Genomic DNA, 23,638 nt, shown 5'->3' with positions numbered 1-23,638 from the left:
TGATAAGACCATTAGGATCGAATCCTTACCTTGCTCTATACCATCCTAGATGATACCATACCAATTCTCCCTCTGTAGCTGCAAAGGCAGCATGATTGGGGCAACTATCATTGGCAATTACGAATGAGAAGGTAATCCCTGTCTTACCCTTGAGTCTCGTTATTCTATCATAGTGTTCAAGTTGCCTAGCCAACTACATCAAAACTACTTTGTCGGGTGGGTATCTTGGAAGCCTTTTGGGACAAATTGTGCTTCTTGCTACTCTAATGTGGTGAATTGCGGAAATTGGATGAACCAACTCTCATATTTCTTTATCTTTGCTTCTGCTTCTGATGAGAATCTCTTAGTAGGTGTCCCTTGAAATACTCTTACTGTCTTCATGGCAAAGGCGTCACGAAATATTTTGTGATCCTTGTTGTTGTGCAAATGAAGCTGCGGATAGCATTCATGCACCAAATATTGCCCTGACCCATTGCCAACTTCTCTTAAGGCCTTAAGTCCTAGACTCTTATACAATCTAGCAATTAGGTAAAACATGTAGGATCCCATGTAGAATTGCTTTTAGTTTTGTATGGTTCTAAGTTGCAACTCTAGATTCTCCCTTATGATCCTAGCCCAATCAAATCTTCTTCTTCCCTTTTCAATTTCATCAATAAAGAAGTACATCCACTTTTCGAATTGCATACCTTGAGCTAGGCCCATGATCCGGCTGAGAAGCACGATGAGATCTCCATATTCTGATTTGAAATCTGCCATTGTGAGCCTCGATGATCTGGTTACTCCTTCCTTTTCCTCGTGTAGCCAATCTTGTTTTATATGCATGAAATAAACCTCTTGGTTCTCTTGAAATGTCTTGGCCGCCTGGTCCATCATCACCACTGTCATGCTTTTGTACTGGAGAATGTTAAATACTTCTTAGATCGCTTGTCCACCAATGTTGGCCAACACCCTCTTCCCTTCATAAAAAATGATGGATTTACTGATCAGATCAAACCTGGATGCGCACTCCATAACCAATTCTGGACAATGCAAGGTAGGAGGAAAAGTTGTTGCGTGTACAACACTGCTTCTATATATCTCCTTTGCCAAGGGGGATTGTCCTTCCTTTAGTTTGTCTTTTACCTGTATTATGTTTACTGTACCGACATTAGTATTCGTTATTCGCCTCATTTTCGAGAAGAAAGTTGTTTTGGGCATCATATCCTCTTTGTCTTTCTTAGTATTTGTTCCATTAGGGTTCTTGCTTGCACTAACATCTACCATTCTAAACACTTATTTCTGCCCCTTCGTTCTAAGTGATATGCACTACCCTTATCAATCTCCAACCATTTTTCTATCGATGGATTCTACACTTATTTCTGCCTCGCCAAATGCCCTATCACTACGCTTATCAATCTCCAATCTTCAACCTAGGGGTGGGCGTACCACTTATTTTTGCTTCGCCTTTGCCTTATGATGGACTACACTTATATCTCCTTTTCTAATACTTAGGGTGGTCTAGCTTATTTTTGCCTCTTCAAATGTCCTATCATGGATTCTACACTTATCAATCTCCAAACTTCAACCTATGATAGGATGATGAAGTGGTGGATGATGAATGCAAAAAAAACCAAGGGAAACAATGTCTAGACAAGAATGAAAGAGAGAAATTCGCTTAAGGACCCGTTTCAACTCTAAATGATTTGAAATTACCTTTACCAATGGCCGGGTCTTCTTTTGAAATTTAGGATCAGACTTGAGAATTTCAAATTCCTTGCAAATCTTGATGCCCTAGCTGGAAAAACCAGAATTTGGTGCACTTGAAATTGTCCATGTACATGCTACAAATCAGATTTCACTCTTTTTTTTCTTCTTCAACCAAAAATCGTCCAACCTTGGGAGAAATCGCAACCTCTAGAAGATATAAAATCAGACTTCAAAAATCAGCTAGGGCATGGAAAAAATAAATCGCAGCCCTCCAGCAAATACAAAATCAGACTTGAATAATAACCAATCTGCCCTCCAACTTTGCAATTCTGAAAATGTTTTCTCTTACCAAAACAAATCACCAAGAATGGGAAGTTTGATCTGCCTTAGGGAAATTGCCAATCATGGGAAATTTGCCTTTAATCATGAAAAATCGCCAATGGTGCAAATCTGCCCTCAATCATGGAAAATCGCCAAATATGGAGATCTCTATCATGAAGAAATTTGCCAACAATAATGCCAATCTGCCCTAGTTGGAAAAATCACCTAAAGAAGAGAAAATCTGCTCTTAGTCAAAAATCGACTCAGCACTAAAGAGGATAAGTGAGGAATGAAGAAATAAGGGAGAAGAGCTTCCTCTTATACCCCATTTGCTTATCCTTTCTAGCTGGCTGACTGGGACTCTGGGAGCAAAAAAAACATTAATTAGAACACAAAACTGGTCCCCAATTAAATGCTTAGCCAAAAATTAACTTTGCCAAGATGAAATTTACTTTTTTAAATTGCCAATAAGACCAAAATTGCAAAAAGAAAGTAAATAATGCTTTGGAGATGCTAAATGTTTCCATTTAATAATGACTTAGTAATTAATATGTCATTAAATCGGATTTTGGCTAGCCAAAAAACCATTTTTTCAATATTAAATTACCAATTTCATTAAAAGTTTAAAAATTTTCTAGGCAAATTTAATCCATTTAATGCCAATTTTTGCAATTCAATTCAAATCTATTTTGCTTAGCAATTTTATTTTTTTGACAAAACTAAATCATCTCTAGAGTCTAAAATCGATTTTGTAATTTGATTTCATCATCACAAAAATTAAATTTTTTTTCCCTTACTGAAGAAAATCAAGATTTTCCAAAAAATACTTTAAATCTAACAAAATTTCATTTAAAAAAAAAAAATTATCCAAGTTTACACAATTGTATCCAAATTCTTAAAAAAAAATAAAAAAATCATCCCAAAGTACAAAATTTACAATTTTAACCTGCCAAGTGTTGTTTGAAATTTGTTCGGCTTAAGGATGAAATTGGTCATTCTGGAAAATCAAGTTGAAACCGGTGAAAATAAGTCTAACCCTCTTCCCTTTGGGCCCGAAGGTGTCCAAGAAGTAAAAATTTTCAAAACTCAAATTTTTTTGGACAACTTCAAAAATTTATTGCCAAGGTGACCAAAAAAAAGGGGGTCCCCAAAATTTTGGGGCGATGGTGTGAGAAGCTCACAATAGTTACCAATTACATTGATGAGAAAGGTTGCTTTGATCAAAGGAAATAACTGAATTCAACGATATAAATAAATCCATCTTATCTTCCACTCGTATAAACGTCATAAAGGTAAAATACCTATTTCTGACAAACGTTTGAATGGATAGCATATCTTTGCTTGATGCACATCTTGACATCTCGCGGAGAGGGGAAAACATTGTCAGGGGTTTAACCTCTGACCACGGACTAAAAACTTATCCCCACACTTTCTCTAATTAGAAAGGCCCTCGCTAACCAGAATAGACATGGAACACCTTGTTAGCCACTGAGTATCCTGGTACTTGATCACACCACTTGACTTGACAACAGAGAATGAATTAGACATGCATGAGCTATTAAACGATTTTTCTTTTAAAAATAATATATAATTGTTATGTCATTTCATATTTGTTTCCATGTTATTGCAGATTTCTTTATCACCTCTTCACCTCTTCCTTGGCCATATAGCCGGGTGGGTCCTAGGTGTTTAAATCTCAGAGTAAACCAACTCATTTTGTTGATCCTCAACTAGTGTATGAATATTACATGTTTTAGCCGGGTGGGTCCCAGGTGTTTAAATCTCAGAGTAAACCAACTCATTTTGTTGATCCTCAACTAGTGTATGAATATTACATGTTTCAGTATATCATAGCTTTTATGACTTGTGAAAATAATCTTAAGACTTGCAGAAGTACAATTCGACTCTGACTTACAGTAGTAAAGTAAAGATGTTTAGACTTATTGTGAACAATTGGTCTTGACTCAATACGGAAGAATTAGTCTCATTGATACTACAATACAGATTTCTCATGGACGTACTTCCTTCTACTATAAATTCAAATGCATGAATAAAAGAATGAAGATGTATCACTCGAAAAGAAAATGGCCACTTAACCTGGTCTGACTTAATGGAAACGTGAGCCTTGGCTTGATGTTTAACAGCTGGTTCCCTCACGTAAGCAATTTGTATGCAATTTCCAAAATATTTCTAATTTTCGACCTTCAGCGAGGGGATAGAACATGAAGTAATAACGTGAAAAATGCAGAGGTAAATCGTGTGGAGACTATTGATGTTTTTGCCTTCTCTCAACTTCCAAATATATGTAGAGGCAAGCCATAACTCTTAAAGAAAATGACTTGCCTTCTTGAACACCGATATAATATGTCAACTGTACATTCCGGTTTCTAGCAAAGAATTGAATAAATATGGAAAAGAACTTGAAGGTTATAAATCAAGGATAATTTTTAACATATTTATTTACTTACACAAATATATTTTATTAAGATGGCACCATATTAATTGTTTATCCAAGGTCGTCCCTTTTAAATATGTATATCTAAATACATATTTCATCTAGAAGATTATTTTATTTTCTTGTACAGGCATTTAAATATACGTATTAAATAGATAAAATCTTGTATCAAAATAATACTATGGCGTCACCTTTATTTTTATATCTATGTGCACATACATAAATATGTATTATAATGAAGTGATGGAAATGTCAACTACAAACCAATAAAGGTATGTACTTTAATAAAGATCATTAATGTTTTTAATGTTTATTTAATAGCTCATGCGTGTCTAATATGTGTATCCTGTTATGCAGGTGCTAGGTCATTAATCATGGTGATTCATGATTCATACCCATTTGCTCAGTGATGGTGATGCTCTTGTGCCCAATTCTTTTTTGATAATGCTTCCACCCTTTTGATATGCTCCCTACAAGAAAATTCTCTGCAGTTAAATCATATTACCATAACAAGTTATTAATCATAATGGCTAACCACCTTTTCAATTCCATGAATTCATGATAAATAATCAACTAGTGTTATCTTCATATGAAATTATAACGATTAACCATCTTACCATTTCGTAGGATTATAACAAATTTAACTGTCAACTGACTTCATGTGAACCTCAATGGCTATATGAACATTTTAAATTGGGTCAAAAATTGGGATGTAACACTAATTTTGTTTGAAAATAATTATAATTTCGTGGTTGAAATTATCTCCCTTTTATTTTCGAAATTTTCATGCATATTTGTTTCCAAAGCCTCTAGTTTGACTAGGGTTATCTGCCAAAAAAATCGTGCCATGTTGTCTGTAACTCGTGCAATTTTTTCCGGTTTGCAAACTAGTGCGTGATTGAATCCTTTGAATATCAAGGGTTATTCTCTATTGTTCATGTGGAGGTCTGTTGGGCACCATTTCGTTGCAACTCACACACAAATTTTATTGCTACTGGTGTCTGTTTTGTGGCCCATTTTTTCAAATTTAAAAAAAAAAGAAGTGATCTTTTTTTTGCTTATTTTTGAGGCGTCTAGGTTTTTTACAAACTTTGTTGTTTATTTGTGCCTTGATTTTGCAATTTTCTGTGCAAATTCACCATTTCTCTTAAGATTTTTTGAAGTTTTTTTTGCAGCCAAGGTCGTTTTTGTTCGAAACCCTAAATTTCCATACTGGGTCAAAAACCTTTTTATCAATTCTTGGTGGGTTTTTCGATTGCTCAACTTGGTTGTCGTTAGATTTTTTTGGGTGCCTCAATTTTTGAGCCAGTGGATTTGGAAACTGACAACATATTCTTTTTGGGTTTTTCAAGCTCTCTTCTGGATACCCCTTCAATGTTTCTGGGTCTTTCGTTGTTTTTGCCTTGTAGTACGTGTCTTCACAGATTTTCATGATTTTTCACTAAAAAACGTTTTATGGCATCTCTAGCTAATATTTTGCACTAGCGAAATTAGAAGTTCAACGGTCACAATTATGAAATGCAAAAACAACGGATGCTAACCATCTTCGAATATCGTGACAACGATAAGGTGGGTTTGATTCACAATAGTCTTCTTAACAAAGGTCCTCTGCTCCAGGAAAAAGAACATTCAATGCAACTATTGCCACAAGTAGGGGCACATGAAGGTTGAATGTTGGAAGCATTAAGCTGCCCTATCTAAGCAATCTGGTTTGCAACTCATAGCGAACAGTGCGGACCACACTAAGCAGACAAAATCTGCCTTTTACGCCTTTTGGCTTCTTCGTGCTCTGGATAGATTAACCATTAAGGGAGGGTATTGCGATAATAAATAGTTTCTGTTTCTCTATTTAGTATCTAATGGTTAACTATTGTAATCTCTTGAAAATATTAGAATGTTTCGAATATTTAATTTTCTGTTTCTAGAATAGAATGTTCTATTCTTTACAATTGTTTCCTAAGGAAACATTGTTTAGTCTCTTGTATAAATTGATCTCTTGATCTCTGTTAATATCAAACAAATATTTATCAATTACTTTGTAATAATATATCCTAAGTGTTCCCAAGGGATGTGTCTTTGCAGCCTAGACACCCATAGTGTACAGGCAAGACAGTTCTGGGCTGACAGTTCCCAAGAGCCAGGCTACACACCACTCCACCCCCAAAATGTTCTTCCCCTGTTAATTTACTAAAATGGGGACACTGCAGCCTCTGTGGGATGTTAGGGAGAGCTCTCCTCATGGCTATAACTTTCAAACAATAAAACAAAGTTTCCAGCAAAAAACGGTGGAGCATTATGAAGGTCAAGTCTTCTTCAAATGAGTATCAAATGAAGAATCCAGATGTCCTTCCAGATTTAGTGAAGCTAAATTGATAGTGCTTATCTTGTAGGACATTCACTTGTGATTTCGGCCCTATTCTCATAGGAACTGGGAATGTTCATTCCTTGCTGCTCGCAAATTATGTGATTTTTAGCCAAGGTTATTCTTGATTAACATGAACAATTTTCCTCCCTCACACAGTCCAGTTGAATCAAAATTAGCCTGTGTGAAATCAGCATGTCACCACAATATGATGCCCTTGTGTGATTAGCCCATGATGCCCACACATTTGAGCAAGAGGCCAGATCTAGCACCTTGGTTCCATGCCTTCGACAATCAATTTGGGGCCTATTCTTTAGCTTTCAGCCCATTTGCTAAGCTTGTGATCTGATTTAAATTGAAATAGGGAATGATCTATTTCAGATCAGGCCCACACACTTCATGATAGGGCTTATTTGCATTGATTTTGAATTCTAACCGTGAGTTTTCCATCCACGCTCTAGGAAATTGGGGCCAAAATGGGCCACATACTATGTGTAAGCCCTTGCGTTTCATATTTAGGCATGGACATCTTGATTTTCAGCTCATATTTTCTTATAGGGTCTGGCCTATTGAATTTCAGCCCACACACACTTCATGATAGGGCCACACGTTTGTCTTTGGGACCCATATTAAGGCCTTAGGACCCACCCACTTGCATATAGGGCTGGTCTTAATTAAAACTTGGGTCTGATCCCTTATTCCTAGGACCTGATTTAACTGTGTTTGAGCCTGATTTAGAAGCCTGCAGCAAATTTATGCTCTTCCACATGCTAGCTTATAGGTCTGGGCCTAATTAGGCTACACTCTTGGCTTGGAGCTGAGTTAAAGCCTATTTTCATTTGAATTTAGGCCCAATCTAATTAGACCAGGTCTATACGCTAGTGCTGGAGGCTTATTTCATTGATATTAGGGCCCCATCCCAATCCTTTAAGTCACACGTTACCTTATAAGGCCATATGCCAGCCAGGGGGACCCATATTTCATGCCCTAATTTAGCAAAGTGGTGGAATTAAAGTCTGGTCTAAGCAGATCAGGGCCACAAGTTATGACTGGTTGAAATTCTCTCATTTTCTTTCCCGTGCATTATTTCTTTCTTCCTTCATCCATTCATGAAACTGAGTTGCTTCCTTCACCCAATAAGACTTAATTTCTTTCCTTTGCCACATGGGGAGGTGGAATCCACTCCTTTATGTGTCAAATCGTCAGATGAGAAGGTGGAATTCACTCCTTCAAATGGCAAACTTGCCACTTGAAGAGGTAGAATCCACTTCTCTATGGGATGATGGTGTGAAAATCTCACAACACTACCCAGTGAGCCGAAGTTGCTCAAACTCATCCCTAAGACCTGGAGACTTGAAAATTGTCAGTAAACTAGGACTCCCCAGGAGAACTACTTCTACTGCTAAGCGAAAGAGGGGGTCCCCATTTGCAGCGGTGGTGTGAAAACCTCACATCACCTAACATTATGGATCGTATGAATGGCATTCAACATCTAATATCAGGATCAAGCCTTGAAAATTCATATATGCAGGCATTAAAAATTAAAATCATGTACTGTAGGAATCTGCTCTCTCTCTTCCTGTGTCTCTACGAAGAATGGGGCCATATGTGCTTGGGCAATGGGAACTCTGCTGTCATGATTTGAAGGCTTGTTCTGAATTAGTTGTTGCCTTCTGCTTCATTATTAAATATTATGCGTAGATATAATGGAATTGTTGGAATTATTAATGTTCTGCAGCATTTGGAGGAGTAGTTGTGTTCTTTATTCTTTCTGTTTTGCTATTTGTTCTTGCCTTCATGCTATTTGTTACTGTTTTGCATCAAAACCTTCCATTCACATCATTTTATCTCTGTCTCCTATTCCAGATCCTAATTGTTGCGACTCAGCTTTAAGATTTTTTTCTTATTCTCTCAAGGTCCTCTGATCTCTTCAGGGCTACCTGCTGTAATACCACTAAAATGACCCTTGCATAACTAGTTTTAAACATAGGGTTTCAAGTGAAACAACAACATCAACATAGCAACAAGTATCTATGATATGATCCTAGGGTTTTCAAATGTTATTCTACTCAAACCTGATGAAGTAAACTCAAAACATAAATCTGACAAATAGCATTTTAGAATATGAATCTGCATACCATACTGTCAAAAGTACAAAATAAACTAGTTGATTTTTACTTGAGAACACAATAGAAGCAACCACTTGGGAATCCCAAATTCTGTTGACAAATGTAATATAAAAGTTGCTGCAATACAAGTCAAAGTCTGAGTAGGAGTCTACAGAATTTAACTGCTGATGCAAGCTTGCAACAAAGGATGGTGCAATCCTGCCAGGCCATTGGATTCCCAAGAATTCTTTTCTGTAATGGTCCCTCAATGTATCACCTATTGAGCCACAGATATCCTTGTGTCAGGGTTGTGCTTATGGTCAGGTGCTTTTTACTTTTTTTTGATTTTCTGCCCTTAGAACTGAGTTCCTAAGCTAGCATCCAAGGTGCTGTAGAAACCCTGATCAAATATTATTGGATAGCAGCTTCAGACTTATATCTGGACTCCTTTCCTAGCATTGGGTTGATCGTCCCCCAAATTTGGGTGTGAAGAGCCTGCAGCAGTGCTCAGATTGCAATGCATGCCTGGTAACCAATATAGATTTTTCATGCATAGGATTTCTGATCTACCACAGTTCTAACCTTCAGTTTAGAATCCACCACATCAAATTCGAATCAAATGAATTCCTAAGCTCAGCTTGCGCACTTCAGGATGCATGTGCGAAAGACAGGATTTGGGGTCTTGTCTAAATTCCTGCAAGAGTAGTTCACAGGGAATTTTGTCCCAGCAACAATCTTTGCAAACTGCAGTTGGATAATGCATGGAAAAATCTGTTACAAGTGGTAAATCTCGTTCCTTCATTGGTGATCATGTTAGCCGGTTGCCCAAAGAGGATAGTTGGCACCAAAATTCAAATATTATTCATAGTATTAAGATGACTAATATTTCTATTAACTATATAATTATAGTATTAAAAACACTCTTTATCAATGAAAATAAATTAACAGTGTAGTGTAGAGGTGTGAATGAATGATTTTAATGACATCCACGAGATCACAGCAGTCTAAGGGACCAAATGAACGCAGCACTAAGTAATTTCCATATTCCTTTCCATTTCCAATCTCCTGATATGGATCTGCATTGAGGACATGACAAAGCATGTGAGTCCTCCAGGGATATAACCAGCACTTACACCAAAAGGAAGGGGCAATGGTTATGCCAATAGTAATAGTTTTTGTATGATATACTTTAGAAAAAGAATATTGATGTTTCAAATAAAAAGACCCGAAATATCTTGTGATCTTCTTTTGAACTCAAAATTTCTTTGAATTTCTTTAGTCTTTGCCAATCTTATAATGAACGCAAATTTTCTTTTAATTTTTTTGTTGAAAAATATATATATTCTTTTCCTAGTCTTTAAGTACATTCTTGCTAACTCATTTGAATGAAGTTTAATTCATTTTTAACATTAACACAATTCAAGTGTGTGTCTGTGGATATCCGCACACACGTGTATACACACACAGATACGTACTCCTCGATGCAAATGAGGAAAACAAAGGGACCTTTGCAGGAACATGATTGTTATTTTAGTTTTTGGTTAGAAAAAACTATGAGTAGATTTATTGTGTAATTGTGCATCTTATCAACTCCTAGACGATGATATAGGCAAAATGTTTAATTGACTAGATACATTTTCCAACAATTGAATTGTGATCAAGGGAGAAAAGTAACCAAAACATCTATTCAAACTCATGTTTTCATTAACTTTTGAGATTGATGCCAGTCTTAATCACACGCACTCATGTTATTCTAAATCTTGTAACTAAAAGAATCTACGAAAAATTCAGAACATGAGATTTTTTAATCTTGAGAGATCAATTTATTGATGGGAGAGAAGAATACTGTATTTCAACTTACCTTTTCATGAGGTAAATAGTAACCAATAATGGGATGAGGCATCCAACTTCTCTATTGCCTATGCATTCTCTCCTCATAACAAACTAAATCAAAATCTTGTCATTTCACACGAGAGATTTTGAGGGTGGGAGGAGATGAAGGAAATTTGAAGCTTACCTCACTATACAACCAAACCCTAAAAGGTGAGAGAGAGCTTCAAAATTGAGCATGGAGATCTATCTAGCGACAAGAGATTTTCCCGTTCAATTGCAAAGGCACAAATAAATCCCAAATGACTTTTATTGGCCAGACAATGCTTAAGATGGATGATTTGAAAATCCTTTTATTGCAAACTATTTTATACAATTTACACATTTTGGTTTTGCTTTAGTAGTGGGGAGAGGTGGTTCAGTCAAATATGAAATTAGGTTTACTTTACGAAGGATGCCTAACCAATTGGTGTACACCCTGAGAGTGAAACATTATAATAAGCAAGCACACTACCAACCTTTACAACTCCTCATTTTCCCTTTTAACATTTTAGTAGATATTTACCTACACCCATTTTCCTTTGCACTTTATTTCCTCCTCTAATTATCATGGAAAACTATTTGTTATTTGGAACACTCTATGCACATTTACTCATTGCTACTTGAATTTAATTTTAAAAAGCCCTAATATCCACTTATCATCATTCTCCATTATTTTCAATTTTTTGATCCCTAGAAATCACATCATGCCTAAAAAATGGTAGGACTTTATTAACCGATACAATCCAAACTCTTGTGTGGTAGGATTTATCGTTGGTTTTCAATCAATAGAATATCCATTCCCACCCATTTAGTCAAACAACTGTTAATATTAATTAAATTCCTCTTCCCATGATATATTACGAGAATTAAAATTAAATTTTCAGACCACTTACTATCATTTTCCTTTTTACCAAATAAAATTTCTTGAAATCACTATGCAAACCAGTTATTGCACCCTCTAGATGGAAAAAGTCATTTTGGGCAGCAAAACTACTGTTATTTTCTTATTTCTAAATTCAAAATTTACATTCAGATCTTATTTGCTCCCCACCTGATATAGAGTAGTCACACTGATTTTGAAAATTGATGTTTCGGTCAACACATACCGTCACTTTCCTTTTTCTTAACTTGAAATTCATTATTTAAGTGACTCGTAGTTCAAAGAACCAACTTACCATCTCATCAATATGATAAGACGATGTTTCAGACCACATCTACCATCATTTCTCTTTCTCAATTTGAATTCCAAAGGAACTCAGTGCAAAGTACTTATTTTTTCTGCCACTAAGAGCAGAGTTGCAATCATCAATGGTAGGAGCACCACCAAACAAGATAAGTCGTGGCCCTAATAATCTGTTGCATCCAACTTCCCAATGGCTGCAATGACGGGAAGAATATACCTGCAGCAAGATCCTCTTCCGTCTCCCAGCTTGCCTCCACCAGTCTATTACTATTAAAACTCCCTGCCATGCCCTCCCACTTAGAAACCATTTCAATTTAGCTTAGTACCTGACAATCTTGTGACAATAACATCAAATAAACAAATCCCAACTCAACACAAATTCTCATGATTACTTTACTCTCCTTTCTCCAATCGATATCTAGAACTTTTGTTTTTGTGAGATTCAAAACTTGGACTTGTGGCCCCTTGGCAGAATGCTGATTCCCTGGTTTCCTTTATCCACACTGGCTTATTTGGCCCACGTCAAATTGAGCCCTCATTAGAAAAATGGCCATGAAAGAGTTAATCAAAAAGATCACAGCTGATTGAATTGCTACGAAATCTTAGTTCTCTCTATTAATGTTCTCTGATTGTTTTTGACAAAGTGACAAAGTCACATGACACGTTAAAAAGTCCACCACCAGCAAGCATGTTATTGTTGAAGATGGTAGCTGCGATAGAGATCTTTATCTCCGATCTTATGAAAAAGAAATATGTTGTGATCATTATGGTCATCTTCAGCTGAAAGAGACATTTATGATAATATTTAAGTTAATATTATATAAAAGGAAATGTGTCAATGCGTATGGAAATATGAAGTGTTGAATATTTAGAAATATGGAAGGGTCTTGTATTTGAAATTTGTAGAGACCTTTGTGTGTAATATGAAGAATCTCATTTCAATCTATTTATGTGATTTCTAAGTATATTGTAAGTCAAGTGAAAGCCTTGTACTCAAACTATTTTTATGATCAATAAAAGATATATTTTGCTGTTGTGGCTGGGTTTTCCCTTCAAGTGGAAGGATTTCTTGCGTCTTCTATACCTATCTTGTTCTTCATTATTGTTGCTTATCTCTGTAATCCGGGCAAAAACTCAATAGTTATTACATGGAAATATCTTGCAGGCGAAATATTTTAAAATCGCGTGTTTTTCACGACCACAGCTTTTCTATCCGCTACGACCACCTTTTTTGACACTGACGAAGAAACCGAGAGTCAAACTTTGAATTGTGGCGGGTATCTTCACACTTAAAAAGCCTATTGGTTAATAAAATCTTAGATTACTAGTTTTGTGATGATTGTCATTCAGGGTCATAAGCTCATCAATTGATCTATAATCAACAAGGTGATTGCATATTTGTAACTAAGAGAAAGTACTAAGCTATTGTTTTGGGTTGTCATCTCCTATGTTGTGTCAATTAGCATGACAAGGAGGGAAAGATTTGAGTGGTGTTCAGGCTCAATGTTCTCTAGGTACTCTTTAGTTCACATCTATGATCCCTTCACAATTTCACATTTTCTTATCTCAACCTTTCATGTTTTCAACAATATCTATTAATTTTCTTGGGTATGGATAGGCTTGAGTTCTTGCCAAGCGGGTTTGACCATGGATAGTTCTACCATAATAGACCTTACATACATCATATGTGAAACCATTTAGTGGGTCTGAGGCACCTAGAAATCACACATTGGTTTGCTCCTTGCATTGCTCTCTCTACCCTTCTATCACATTTCCCTAGCTTGAGACCTCTAAGGACAAGCTTTTTCGATAGTGCTCACAAGTCTTGTATACTGGTCTATTAGGAGTGCCTCTCATACCTAAGACATTTGCTTGAGTACATGCTTCCACATACCTCTTCTAGCAATCCCTTGGATCTTGGTAAATTTGGCCATCTAGGTGGAGATCAATACATTGGAGCTCGTGCCATTTTTCATCATTGTGCAGGTTTGAAGGAACATGAGAGAAAAATTGGCGCATGCTTTAGTTAATCAGGCAAACTTGTCAATGTTTGATAGCTTCAGTTGGATAAACTCAAGAGACTAAATTGATGTTATATATATATATATATGTATGTATGTATGTATGTATGTCTGTATCTGTAGTTAAATTATAAACTGTCTATCCATATCTCATCCACAATATAACATTTACAAGTCTCCAAGTTCGGGTGAGTTTGAGCAATTTTGGCTCATTGGGAAGCAAGTTTTGGTCTTGGGTTTGTGCAACTATTTTGATGCCACTTAAAGAAATTTTTGTGGTCCAAGTCCAAGTGGAAAGTGAAATTTTTTGGTTCGGGAGAGATGGGTTTCTATGTTGGAAAGGGACCAAAGTTTTTGAGAGAACCAAGTTTTGGTGGAGATTTCAAATCTTTCGAAATCTCCCCTTGGTGAAAATTTTGGATCCTCCAAAATCTCCCCCTGGGTGGAAATTTTGGATCCTTTGAAATCTCTCACTTGGTGGAAATTTCAGATCTTCCGAAATCTCCCCCCTCATTTCTCCCCAAAATCTCTAGACTCAAGCTTTTATTCGGTGATAGCACAAGCATTGCAATTTTAGAATGACGAGGGGAAGAAATTGATAATTTTTACAAAGCATTTTCCCTTAGGTGGAATTTTTGCAAGTTTGGAATTATCCACCAGTGGAAATTTTGCATCTTCCAAAATTTCCCCCACATTGTGTCTCGCAAGTTTCGCCATCGTATAAGGCATTAGAAAATTGTTTTATGGCATGAAGGCAACATCATGATCAAGAATAGAGTAGGGAATCACCAAGGAGCGTTAGAATGAAGATACCTTAAGAACGCCAAGTCTTGGTGGAAATTTTAGATCTTCTGAAATTTCCCCTTTTGCTGGAAATTTTGGATCTTCCAAAATCTCCCTTTGGTGGAAATTTTGGATCTTTTGAAATTGCCCCTTTGGTGACTTGGTGGAAATTTCAGAAGTTTTGAAATCTCCTCCTTGGTGAAAACTTTGCATCTTCCAAAATCTCCCCCTTGGTGGAAATTTTGTGTCTTCCGAAATCTCCCCCTTGGTGGAAATTTTGCGTCTTCTGAAATCTTCTTCTTGGTGGAAATTTCAGATGTTCTAAAATCTCCCCCTTGGTGGAAATTTAGCATGTTCCAAAATGTCCCCTTTGGTGGAAATTTCAGATCTTCCGAAATTTCCCTTGTCCCTTCCCATCTACTACCAAGTGCTAAAATTGTTCAACAGGAAATATTTTGCCTCCTAAAAGTGAAAATTCGAGTTTGACGGTGTTAAGGTGACCCTAGCTCCAAGGGCGGCAATTTTATTTTTGCAATTAAATTTAAAAATCTGGGCGTTATCACCACTAAGATGCCTAACTTAGGATGATCTAAATGGGAAATCTGAATTACTTCAAGACCAATTGAATGGGTAGAGTTGCAAGAGAAATGGATTTTAATGCAAAATGGGACGAATCTTGTTTATTGATGTGATTCTACTTTTCAGATTTTTCACAAGCTTAATGCTCTTCTCTTTTGTTTTGCAAGGTGAATTCAAGAAGGAGAAGCTAAAGGGCAAGGTGATAATCAAGGCTTCAAACGTGAAGTGGATACTACAAGAAGAGGGCTCAAGCCCAAGGACTCAAGTGAGAAGGAAGTATTCATGGTCAAGCTATCAACCTACAAACTCAAGTCGGAATCAAGAGCAAATTCAAGAAAGCATGGAGGATCCAGCTACATGAGGACATATCTAAGGAAAATCAAGAAAGATCAAGTTCATGGGTTCACGAAGATGCAAGTGGTGCAAGTCAATTCCATGAGGGAATTTCAAAGGATGGAGAAACTCACAAATGTTGGGGATACTCTACAGGCCAAGACTTCAAGCACACGATAAGGATGATGAGGTGGCAATTGTTTGCCTCCTCCAATTAGAAAATTTCAGCTTCATCACAACTAGTCACAACATACCAAGTGTCCTATTTTTTCACTGGCTATCATAATCATTGTAATTTTCATATTGGCCCATGAATGGTACCTTCATGTAATTGGTTGCAAATTTGGCAACCCTAATTAGGGTTTGTGGGAGGAAATCTCAGCCCTTGATCTTGAATCGATTTTGGTCCTTTACAGTAATTGAGCAACTATAAAAGACCAAGGCTTTCTCATTTGTAAGGGTTTAGATTGGATGAGCTTAGGAGATTAGCTTAGAGATTAGAGGTAGTAGAGAGCTAGAGTAGAGTTGGGTAGGTAAGGGAGAGACTTGATGAATTTGTTGCTATAATACTTGTTAAAGTAATTGATAATTCATTGTTGGTTCTTCATGGTAAATTGCATGTTATTGCTTTGAAGTGTTGCATGGTTTCCTCAATCTTTCACTTGGAGTAGATTTATTTTCATGTTGAATTAGTTTAGTTGAATGGAAGTTACTATGGATGTTTTCTTGCTTGACTCGAACAAATCCAAGCCACTAGCCTCTTGTTGATGGTAAGGGTGCCTTGCATGGTAAGCCGATGAAAACACTCAACTTCAATTGATGTTCAATCTTTGGTTTACATCCAGATGATGGGATTGGAGACAGGATTGAGGTGAAAATCATTTGTGTATTCCTGAGAAGCTTGCACTAGGTGGGTGGAGCCGCTAGTGAGATTACACCTAGTAGAGACCAAGTTCATCCATTATTCCTTGCATTCATAGTAGAAGTGGGAGTAGAAATAGAAGTTAGAAGTTTAAGTTGGAATTGAAGTGAAAATTGGAAAATCAAAACTTATGTCTTCATTGCACATTGTGAAGCAAAACCTTTATGAGTGCAAGAGTTGATATCCATTGAATGAATAGTGTAAGTCCCTTTGTGATAACCAACATATCACATCATAAAACTGAGTGAAGTTCACAATTAAAAAGGAACCTTGAAGTCATTTCATTATCTTACTTGGCAAGCTTCGCATGAGAGATGACCTTATATCAAGAGAGAATTGAGTGTTCGGTGTTTCTTCTCAAAACATTAAATATTTGATTTTGCATGTTGCAGTGGAACACAAGTACATTTGCAGCAATCCAGAAGAACACAACATGGTATCAAAGCTAGACTGCAAATAAATAGAATGAAATAGGAAGAAAAGCACACCAAATAAGAACAGACATCGAGCTCATGTGTTTTACATATCCATATATATATATATATATATATATAAAACCTCATGTTTATGGAAAGTCATGACTCTGAATTTATTTTAACACAATTATATGTGGCATAAACATTTGTCCAAGTATACCATGCAGGATATGGCTCTTAAATTACCAGGATTCATCTAATTGAAAAATCTGCTGGATTAATCAGAATGTATTCGAGATTGCATATAAGATAGAAATCCATTCTGATTCAGTCAGCAGAACCTACAATTTTAGCAGTCTGTTTAGTCATCCTCTCTTTATTAACTTCCATTTACATCCCATACGTAAAAGGTGTAAAGTTTAATGGAAGAATACTCTTAATGACTAATATTAATGACTGTACAATTAGAATGTGACTGTTGATTATTGCATCCAAATTTCTGCAAGTGCCATAATTCTTGGTTGCAAAACTTCTGCCTTATATTTACTACGCTTGACGGGTAGACTTTCTTCACCTCCAAACTCACTCACCCTTCATTTTCACATCAGGTGCTTTGAAAACAGAGAACATCTAAAACATCTCTCAAATCCAAACCTTTTTTTGAGAAAAGGGTTAGGACAGATATGTTACAGGGATAAAGAGAGTCGACATATTCTGCAGAAACACCTGCAATGAAAATGGTATGACAGGAAACAGCAATGGGTGTGGAATGTGTGTTTGTTATTATCACATTTCTCTCTACTGCTGATTGATATAATGTACGTGTTTGATAGAGGGAGGGATTCAAGGGGATTTTCCTCAAGATGAGAAGAAATGAGATTGGACTTCACATGACATTCATTGCTATGGTTTCAAGCTTTATCAAAATGGGCTTTAAGCCGTCTCCTTTTTGTGGTTTCCACTGAGTAAGGACCTGCTGCCAGTAAGGACACGCTTTGATGTGGAGGCTGACACTTGGCATCCACAATCATATGGTGAAGGGGAAGATAAGATCCTAAGTGGATAGGACAGCAAGACGACGCCATCCTCTAAAGCATATTTTCCTCGTTGACCCCACATGGGTTGGAAGTTCCTTACAAGGAGGGAAATTTATAAAATGGTTGAGAATGCGAGGATGGATATGACCAATGAATGAAAAAATGATGTGGAAAAAGACAAAAGACCCAGCCAATCCAAGTCATAACCCATGCGGATTGTTGGTCCAGTTGTAAGAAAGCCCTGAAATAAGTGAAACTAATAAAAGAGAAGGCATAACAATCCACTGCCATCAATATCCCGTCCAAGCATTTCGGTCTTAAGATAAAGACGATGATATTATATATGTTGAAGACTAAGGTAATGGGCGATGACAAGGGAAATTTTTAATTTATATTAATTGAAAGACTGAAATTTGAATCATGCATATGGAGACAATTTATGATTTGAGGCATATGAGATAAGTATTTATTATTATTGAGTAATACATTTATCTACTCATTATTTTATTTCTATACGTACTATAAGAGCTATTTGCCTTGACCTTTCCCTTCGAGAATGTTATTGCAGGAAAAGGGAGATTGATATCAGATTCAAAGGGAGTCAGACACTTCTTCAAAGGTAAAGGAAAAGTGATGTTTAGAGGGAATTTGACACATCTGTTTGAAGGAGCAGATAGAGGATAATTTTTAGTTGATCCTTAAAGATCTTGATCATATTAGAATTAGAGGAAGTTTTTGACTTAATGTAAACTTTTTGTATCATGCATGTGACTGCATGATTCAATGGGCCTATCCCTTGTGTAGATCATGAGGAAGTGACGACTTCCAAATGATCATCGCTTGTATTTGCTGAAGTTATTGAAAGATGGCAATCTTACAATAACTTAATTTTCTATTATGATGTATACCTTACGGTGTTTATGCAGATCATGATAGATTATACTTTGCATGGTGGATGTTCATATGGTAAGCATTATGAGAATGCGTGTGCACATACCTTATGAACATTTTGAGTACATGGTGAATGTTATGCAAATTTATGTTCAGGAGGCCATTACACAGATTACTTGGTGAATATCATATGAGATGACATTCAAGAGGCCATTACTCACATTACGTGGTGAACCTATATGTAATTTCTGTTGTGAGATGAAACTCATGGCTTCTGCCAAGGGCTATTCCATAACGTAACCAAAATTTCTCCCATCTGTTAATGAAAATTTGAAGAACTTTTCTTGTTACGAGGAACATAATAAACCTCAATACATTTCATCTTTTTACCCAAGTTAGGTCTCACTACTAGGAACTACAATCCATTTCATGGCTATCTCATTGAGGGATGGTCTATTCATCTATTAAATGATATACAAATGGGGTATGTTAACCATTTTTTTGCTTTCTGAAGTATGTTTTCACTACAAAACATAGATTGGTTTTACTTCATTTCATCTGTCTTGTAAGGTATGCCATGCTGCTAAGAAGTATTATCCATTTCAGAAAAGCATGTCTAAAAGTGTTAGGGTATCAATTTGCTTTATATCAATGTGTGAATTTTGAAGTACTTTTTTGTTACTGGACACATAATAAATGTTTAACCATTTCATCTTTTTACTCAAGTTAGGCCCTTCTACTAGGATCTACAATCCATTCTATGGCTATCTCGTAAAGTGAAAACCTACTCAGCTATTATTTGATACACAAATGGTGCCTATTAACTAATTTTTACTTTTGGAAGGTATGTTTTTGCTACAAAATATGACTTTGGTATCAGTCCATGTCATCTGTCTAGTTAGGTAGAGTTAGACCTTGCTTCTAGGAACTAGGAAGTATTATGCATTTTAGAAAAGCTTGCCTTGAAGATGTCAAATCATACCAATTTCATGCATGCCATTCCAAGCATTACATAGTTTTTTAAACATCTGTTAAAAAAATAATATTATTATTTGGCAGTATTAATAAATGAAAACCATGGTAAATATGATAATCTCTCTTTTGGCTGGATTACTGATGCATTTGATTTCATCTCTTTGTCCTCATTTTTCATTTCCTTTTGCTTGTTTGCTGTATTTTTTAATTGATAAAATAGAATTGTTTCTTATTCTGTTGTTTACGAGACATTTCCTCATGAAGCAGTACATAGTTTTTTAGACATCTGTTAAAAAAATAATACTATTATTTGGTAGTATTAATAAATGAAAACCATGGTAAATATGATAATCTCTCTTTTGGCTGGATTACTGATGTATTTGATTTCATCTCTTTGTCCTCATTTTTCATTTCCTTTTGCTTGTTTGCTGTATTTTTAAATTGATAAAATAGAATTGTTTCTTCTTCTGTTGTTTATGAGACATTTCCTCATGATGATACAATGCTTCTTAGTGTTTTGCAGAATACTAAATTGAGCAATATCAATTTGCAAAGGAAATCTTCCGTTGAGCTAAATCGGTTTTCCATATGACAATGCTTCTCTAGTGTTATGTAGTTTTTCAGTGTTGTTTTAAATACAGCATGAACAATGAGATTGTCTATCATTTGCATGCTTCCTCTAATCAAAGCCTGTTGTCTATGGCTTCAGATATTGTTCAAAGATGTTGCTGGATGTGATGAAGCCAAGCAAGAGATAATGGAATTTGTTCACTTCCTGAAGAATCCAAAAAAATACCAAGATGTAGGTGCCAAGATTCCTAAAGGGGCACTCTTAGTGGGCCCTCCTGGTACTGGTAAAACACTTCTTGCAAAAGCTGTGGCTGGGGAATCTGCAGTCCCTTTTCTTTCCATATGTGGCTCCGACTTCATGGAAATGTTTGTTGGTGTTGGGCCTTCTAGGGTAAGAGATTTGTTTTCTCAAGCAAGACAGTCTGCACCAAGCATTATCTTCATTGATGAAATTGATGCCATAGGCCGTGCAAGAGGTCGTAGTGGGCTTGGATCAAATGATGAAAGAGAGAGCACACTTAATCAATTACTTGTAGAGATGGATGGATTTGGAACAACTGCAGGTGTTGTAGTTCTTGCAGGTACCAACCGGCCTGATATACTTGATAAAGCATTGCTTAGACCTGGCCGATTTGATCGTCAAATTTCAATTGAAAAACCTGATATAAAGGGAAGGGCACAAATATTTTCATTATACTTAAAAAAGCTAAAGATTGATCAAGCACCCACCTTCTATTCTGAGCGTTTGGCTGCTTTAACTCCGGGGTTTGCTGGAGCTGATATCGCAAATATTTGTAATGAAGCAGCTCTTATTGCTGCAAGGCACGATGAGAAACAAATATCTATGGAACACTTTGAAGCTGCTATTGATCGAGTTATTGGTGGATTGGAGAAAAAAAACAAGGTATTAACTCCCTGTTTTCCTGTCAAATATACATGCCAACATTCATTTCGACAATTTCAGTTTGGTAGCTGTGTACTTACAGTTAGTTTCCAAACATATTAACATATTGTTATTAGGAGTTTAGGACCATATAAATAATTTTAAGCATGTAGAGCCATATATTTCCCTGCACGTACTTAACTATGCAATAGGTTCCATTTGGTAATAACACAAATGTTCGCTTTATTGCAGTTAATAGCTTTATATTTATATTGTGTTTAAAAACGTGCTAGCATATCTCTTTCAGGTTTTTCAAATTATTATTAAGGTCTTTAAGATTAAAATAAGATCCACAAGGTTTCAATACAAACATCAACTTAAAATTGCCATTTGATCTTAAGCCTTGAAGCAAAGAGGTTGTTCGGTATAGATTAAATAATAGTCACATAGGTTTTATGTCATGTCCCCATCACAATAGGTAAATAAGATATTTAACATACTGGAAAATTGTCTTATTAAATAAGACTTGAACAAGTTTTTGCAGTGATTCCCCATGGTAGATCCAGAAATAAAGCAGCAACCTATATAAAGACAGAACTTAAGCAGCAATGCCCAGAAAAATTGCAGCAATCTCATTAAGGAAAGGGAAATCCTTTGTTAAGGGGCGATTTTATTAAAGCACTGACCACTGTTTACAATTACAAATAGAGATTACACTCATTAAAGTCATTTATAATGATGATTGGTAAAGTAATGAAGGAGTGCAACCAAATTATGGAGGCCGACCTACAGGAAAGGTGATATAATTAAGATTAAAGAGCCAACCTCCAAGTTGAAAGAGATGCAATTAGCAATTTGCAGAGATTTATTGGGAAGGGACATGTCTCTCCCATTCCAAGTGATAAGATATAGAGATATCTAAAGATTAATTCCAAGAGAACAAGGGATCAAGACAGAAGAAAATATAGAGATATCTAAAGATCAGTTCCAAGAGAAAAGGGATCAAGACAGAAGAAAATACAAATCAATCTGATAAGGAGCAGATATTATTAGTTTACGAAATATAAGCACCACCTTCAGAACCAACCAAGGGGATGGTTGGAATACAAATTCTAGCCAATTTATAAGTGATAATGAAACCACTTTAAGAAGAACCCCTGAAACAGTCTTGCCTTGCTTCATATCTGGGGAAAGTCCTCCAAGGGAAGACGAAGACGCTAAAGATCTAGACATGGGAGAACTTGCCATAGAATATGCTAAATTTGACCTTGAAGCGAAAAAGGAGTATCCCCTTCATGGCATATCGTGAAGGCAAGATGAAAACCATTTTTAGGAGAAGAAATAATTTCCCAAACCAAGATATTCAAAATAAAATAGGAAAAATCTAAGTATTCCTAGGTTGATGGATCAGAATAGATTACAGCACAAACATGGTTACAAAAACTAGAACAAACCTCAATCTCTGCCCCATGACAGAAAAGGATGCCATCACATTCACCATATTACACTTGGGAGGAATGGTACATTATTGGTGGCACCATGGCTTAATTACCCAAGACCGCAAAGGTATAAAGACCTATGATGTTTTCAAAAGAAGACTCATTGAAAGATTTGATCAAACTCACCCCCTAAAGCACTTTAAGGAGCTAATGAAGGCAAGGAGAAACTCTTGAAGACTAGATTGCAGAATTCCAGAGATTATCCATTTGGTCCCCAAAATACCCGATGGAAGACTTACAGATTTATAGAAGAGTTGTAGTATAACATATGAGGCTGGTTAGTGCCTTGGACCCTCCTACACTTAAAGACACAATCCTTAAGTCCCCACATATTGATGCTAGCCAAACAAGTGAGAGTGGGTATTCCAAACACGACATCCAAAGGTAGAACTTTTTACAATAAAGAAGATATAAAAGGATGTTCATCCTAAAATATAGACATGATGCAAGGAGGAAAAATTTGTGTTTCCATCACAAAAAAAAGTGGAAGCGGAGACACATTTGTGAGCATGACAAGAATAAGGGTAAAAAGTATGTTTATAAGTGTGGAGATAAATGGAGGCATGGACCATGTAATCCTAGGGACCTTGAGCAGAAAAACTTGTGTTTCAGATATAAAGAAAGATGGGAGCCAGGGCATAAATATCCAATAGGAAGAAGGGAAAATAAAACCAAGCCCATAGAATAGAAGCAAATATCCAATAGGAAAAGAGAGAGAGGGAAAATAAAACCTAAACAGGAA

At 36.2% G+C, this 23,638-nt stretch overlaps 1 protein-coding gene across 1 annotated transcript in view; it reads left to right on the top strand.

Annotated features, from left to right (window-relative positions):
- The window catches only part of LOC149576384 (ATP-dependent zinc metalloprotease FTSH 3, mitochondrial-like), an 82,734-nt gene that overhangs the window by 56,585 nt on the left and 2,511 nt on the right, over positions 1–23,638 (top strand). Inside the window, exon 6 of the mRNA XM_089817091.1 lies at positions 20,654–21,418. Within this exon, the coding sequence (XP_089673217.1) occupies positions 20,654–21,418 (765 nt within the window). The remainder of the gene's footprint in view (positions 1–20,653; positions 21,419–23,638) is intronic.

Source organism: Cupressus sempervirens, chromosome 1, assembly GCF_028749045.1.
Source record: "Cupressus sempervirens isolate cs-2001-9-10 chromosome 1, ASM2874904v1, whole genome shotgun sequence".
NCBI lineage: Eukaryota > Viridiplantae > Streptophyta > Pinopsida > Cupressales > Cupressaceae > Cupressus > Cupressus sempervirens.
This window is presented reverse-complemented; position numbering and strand designations above follow the sequence as displayed.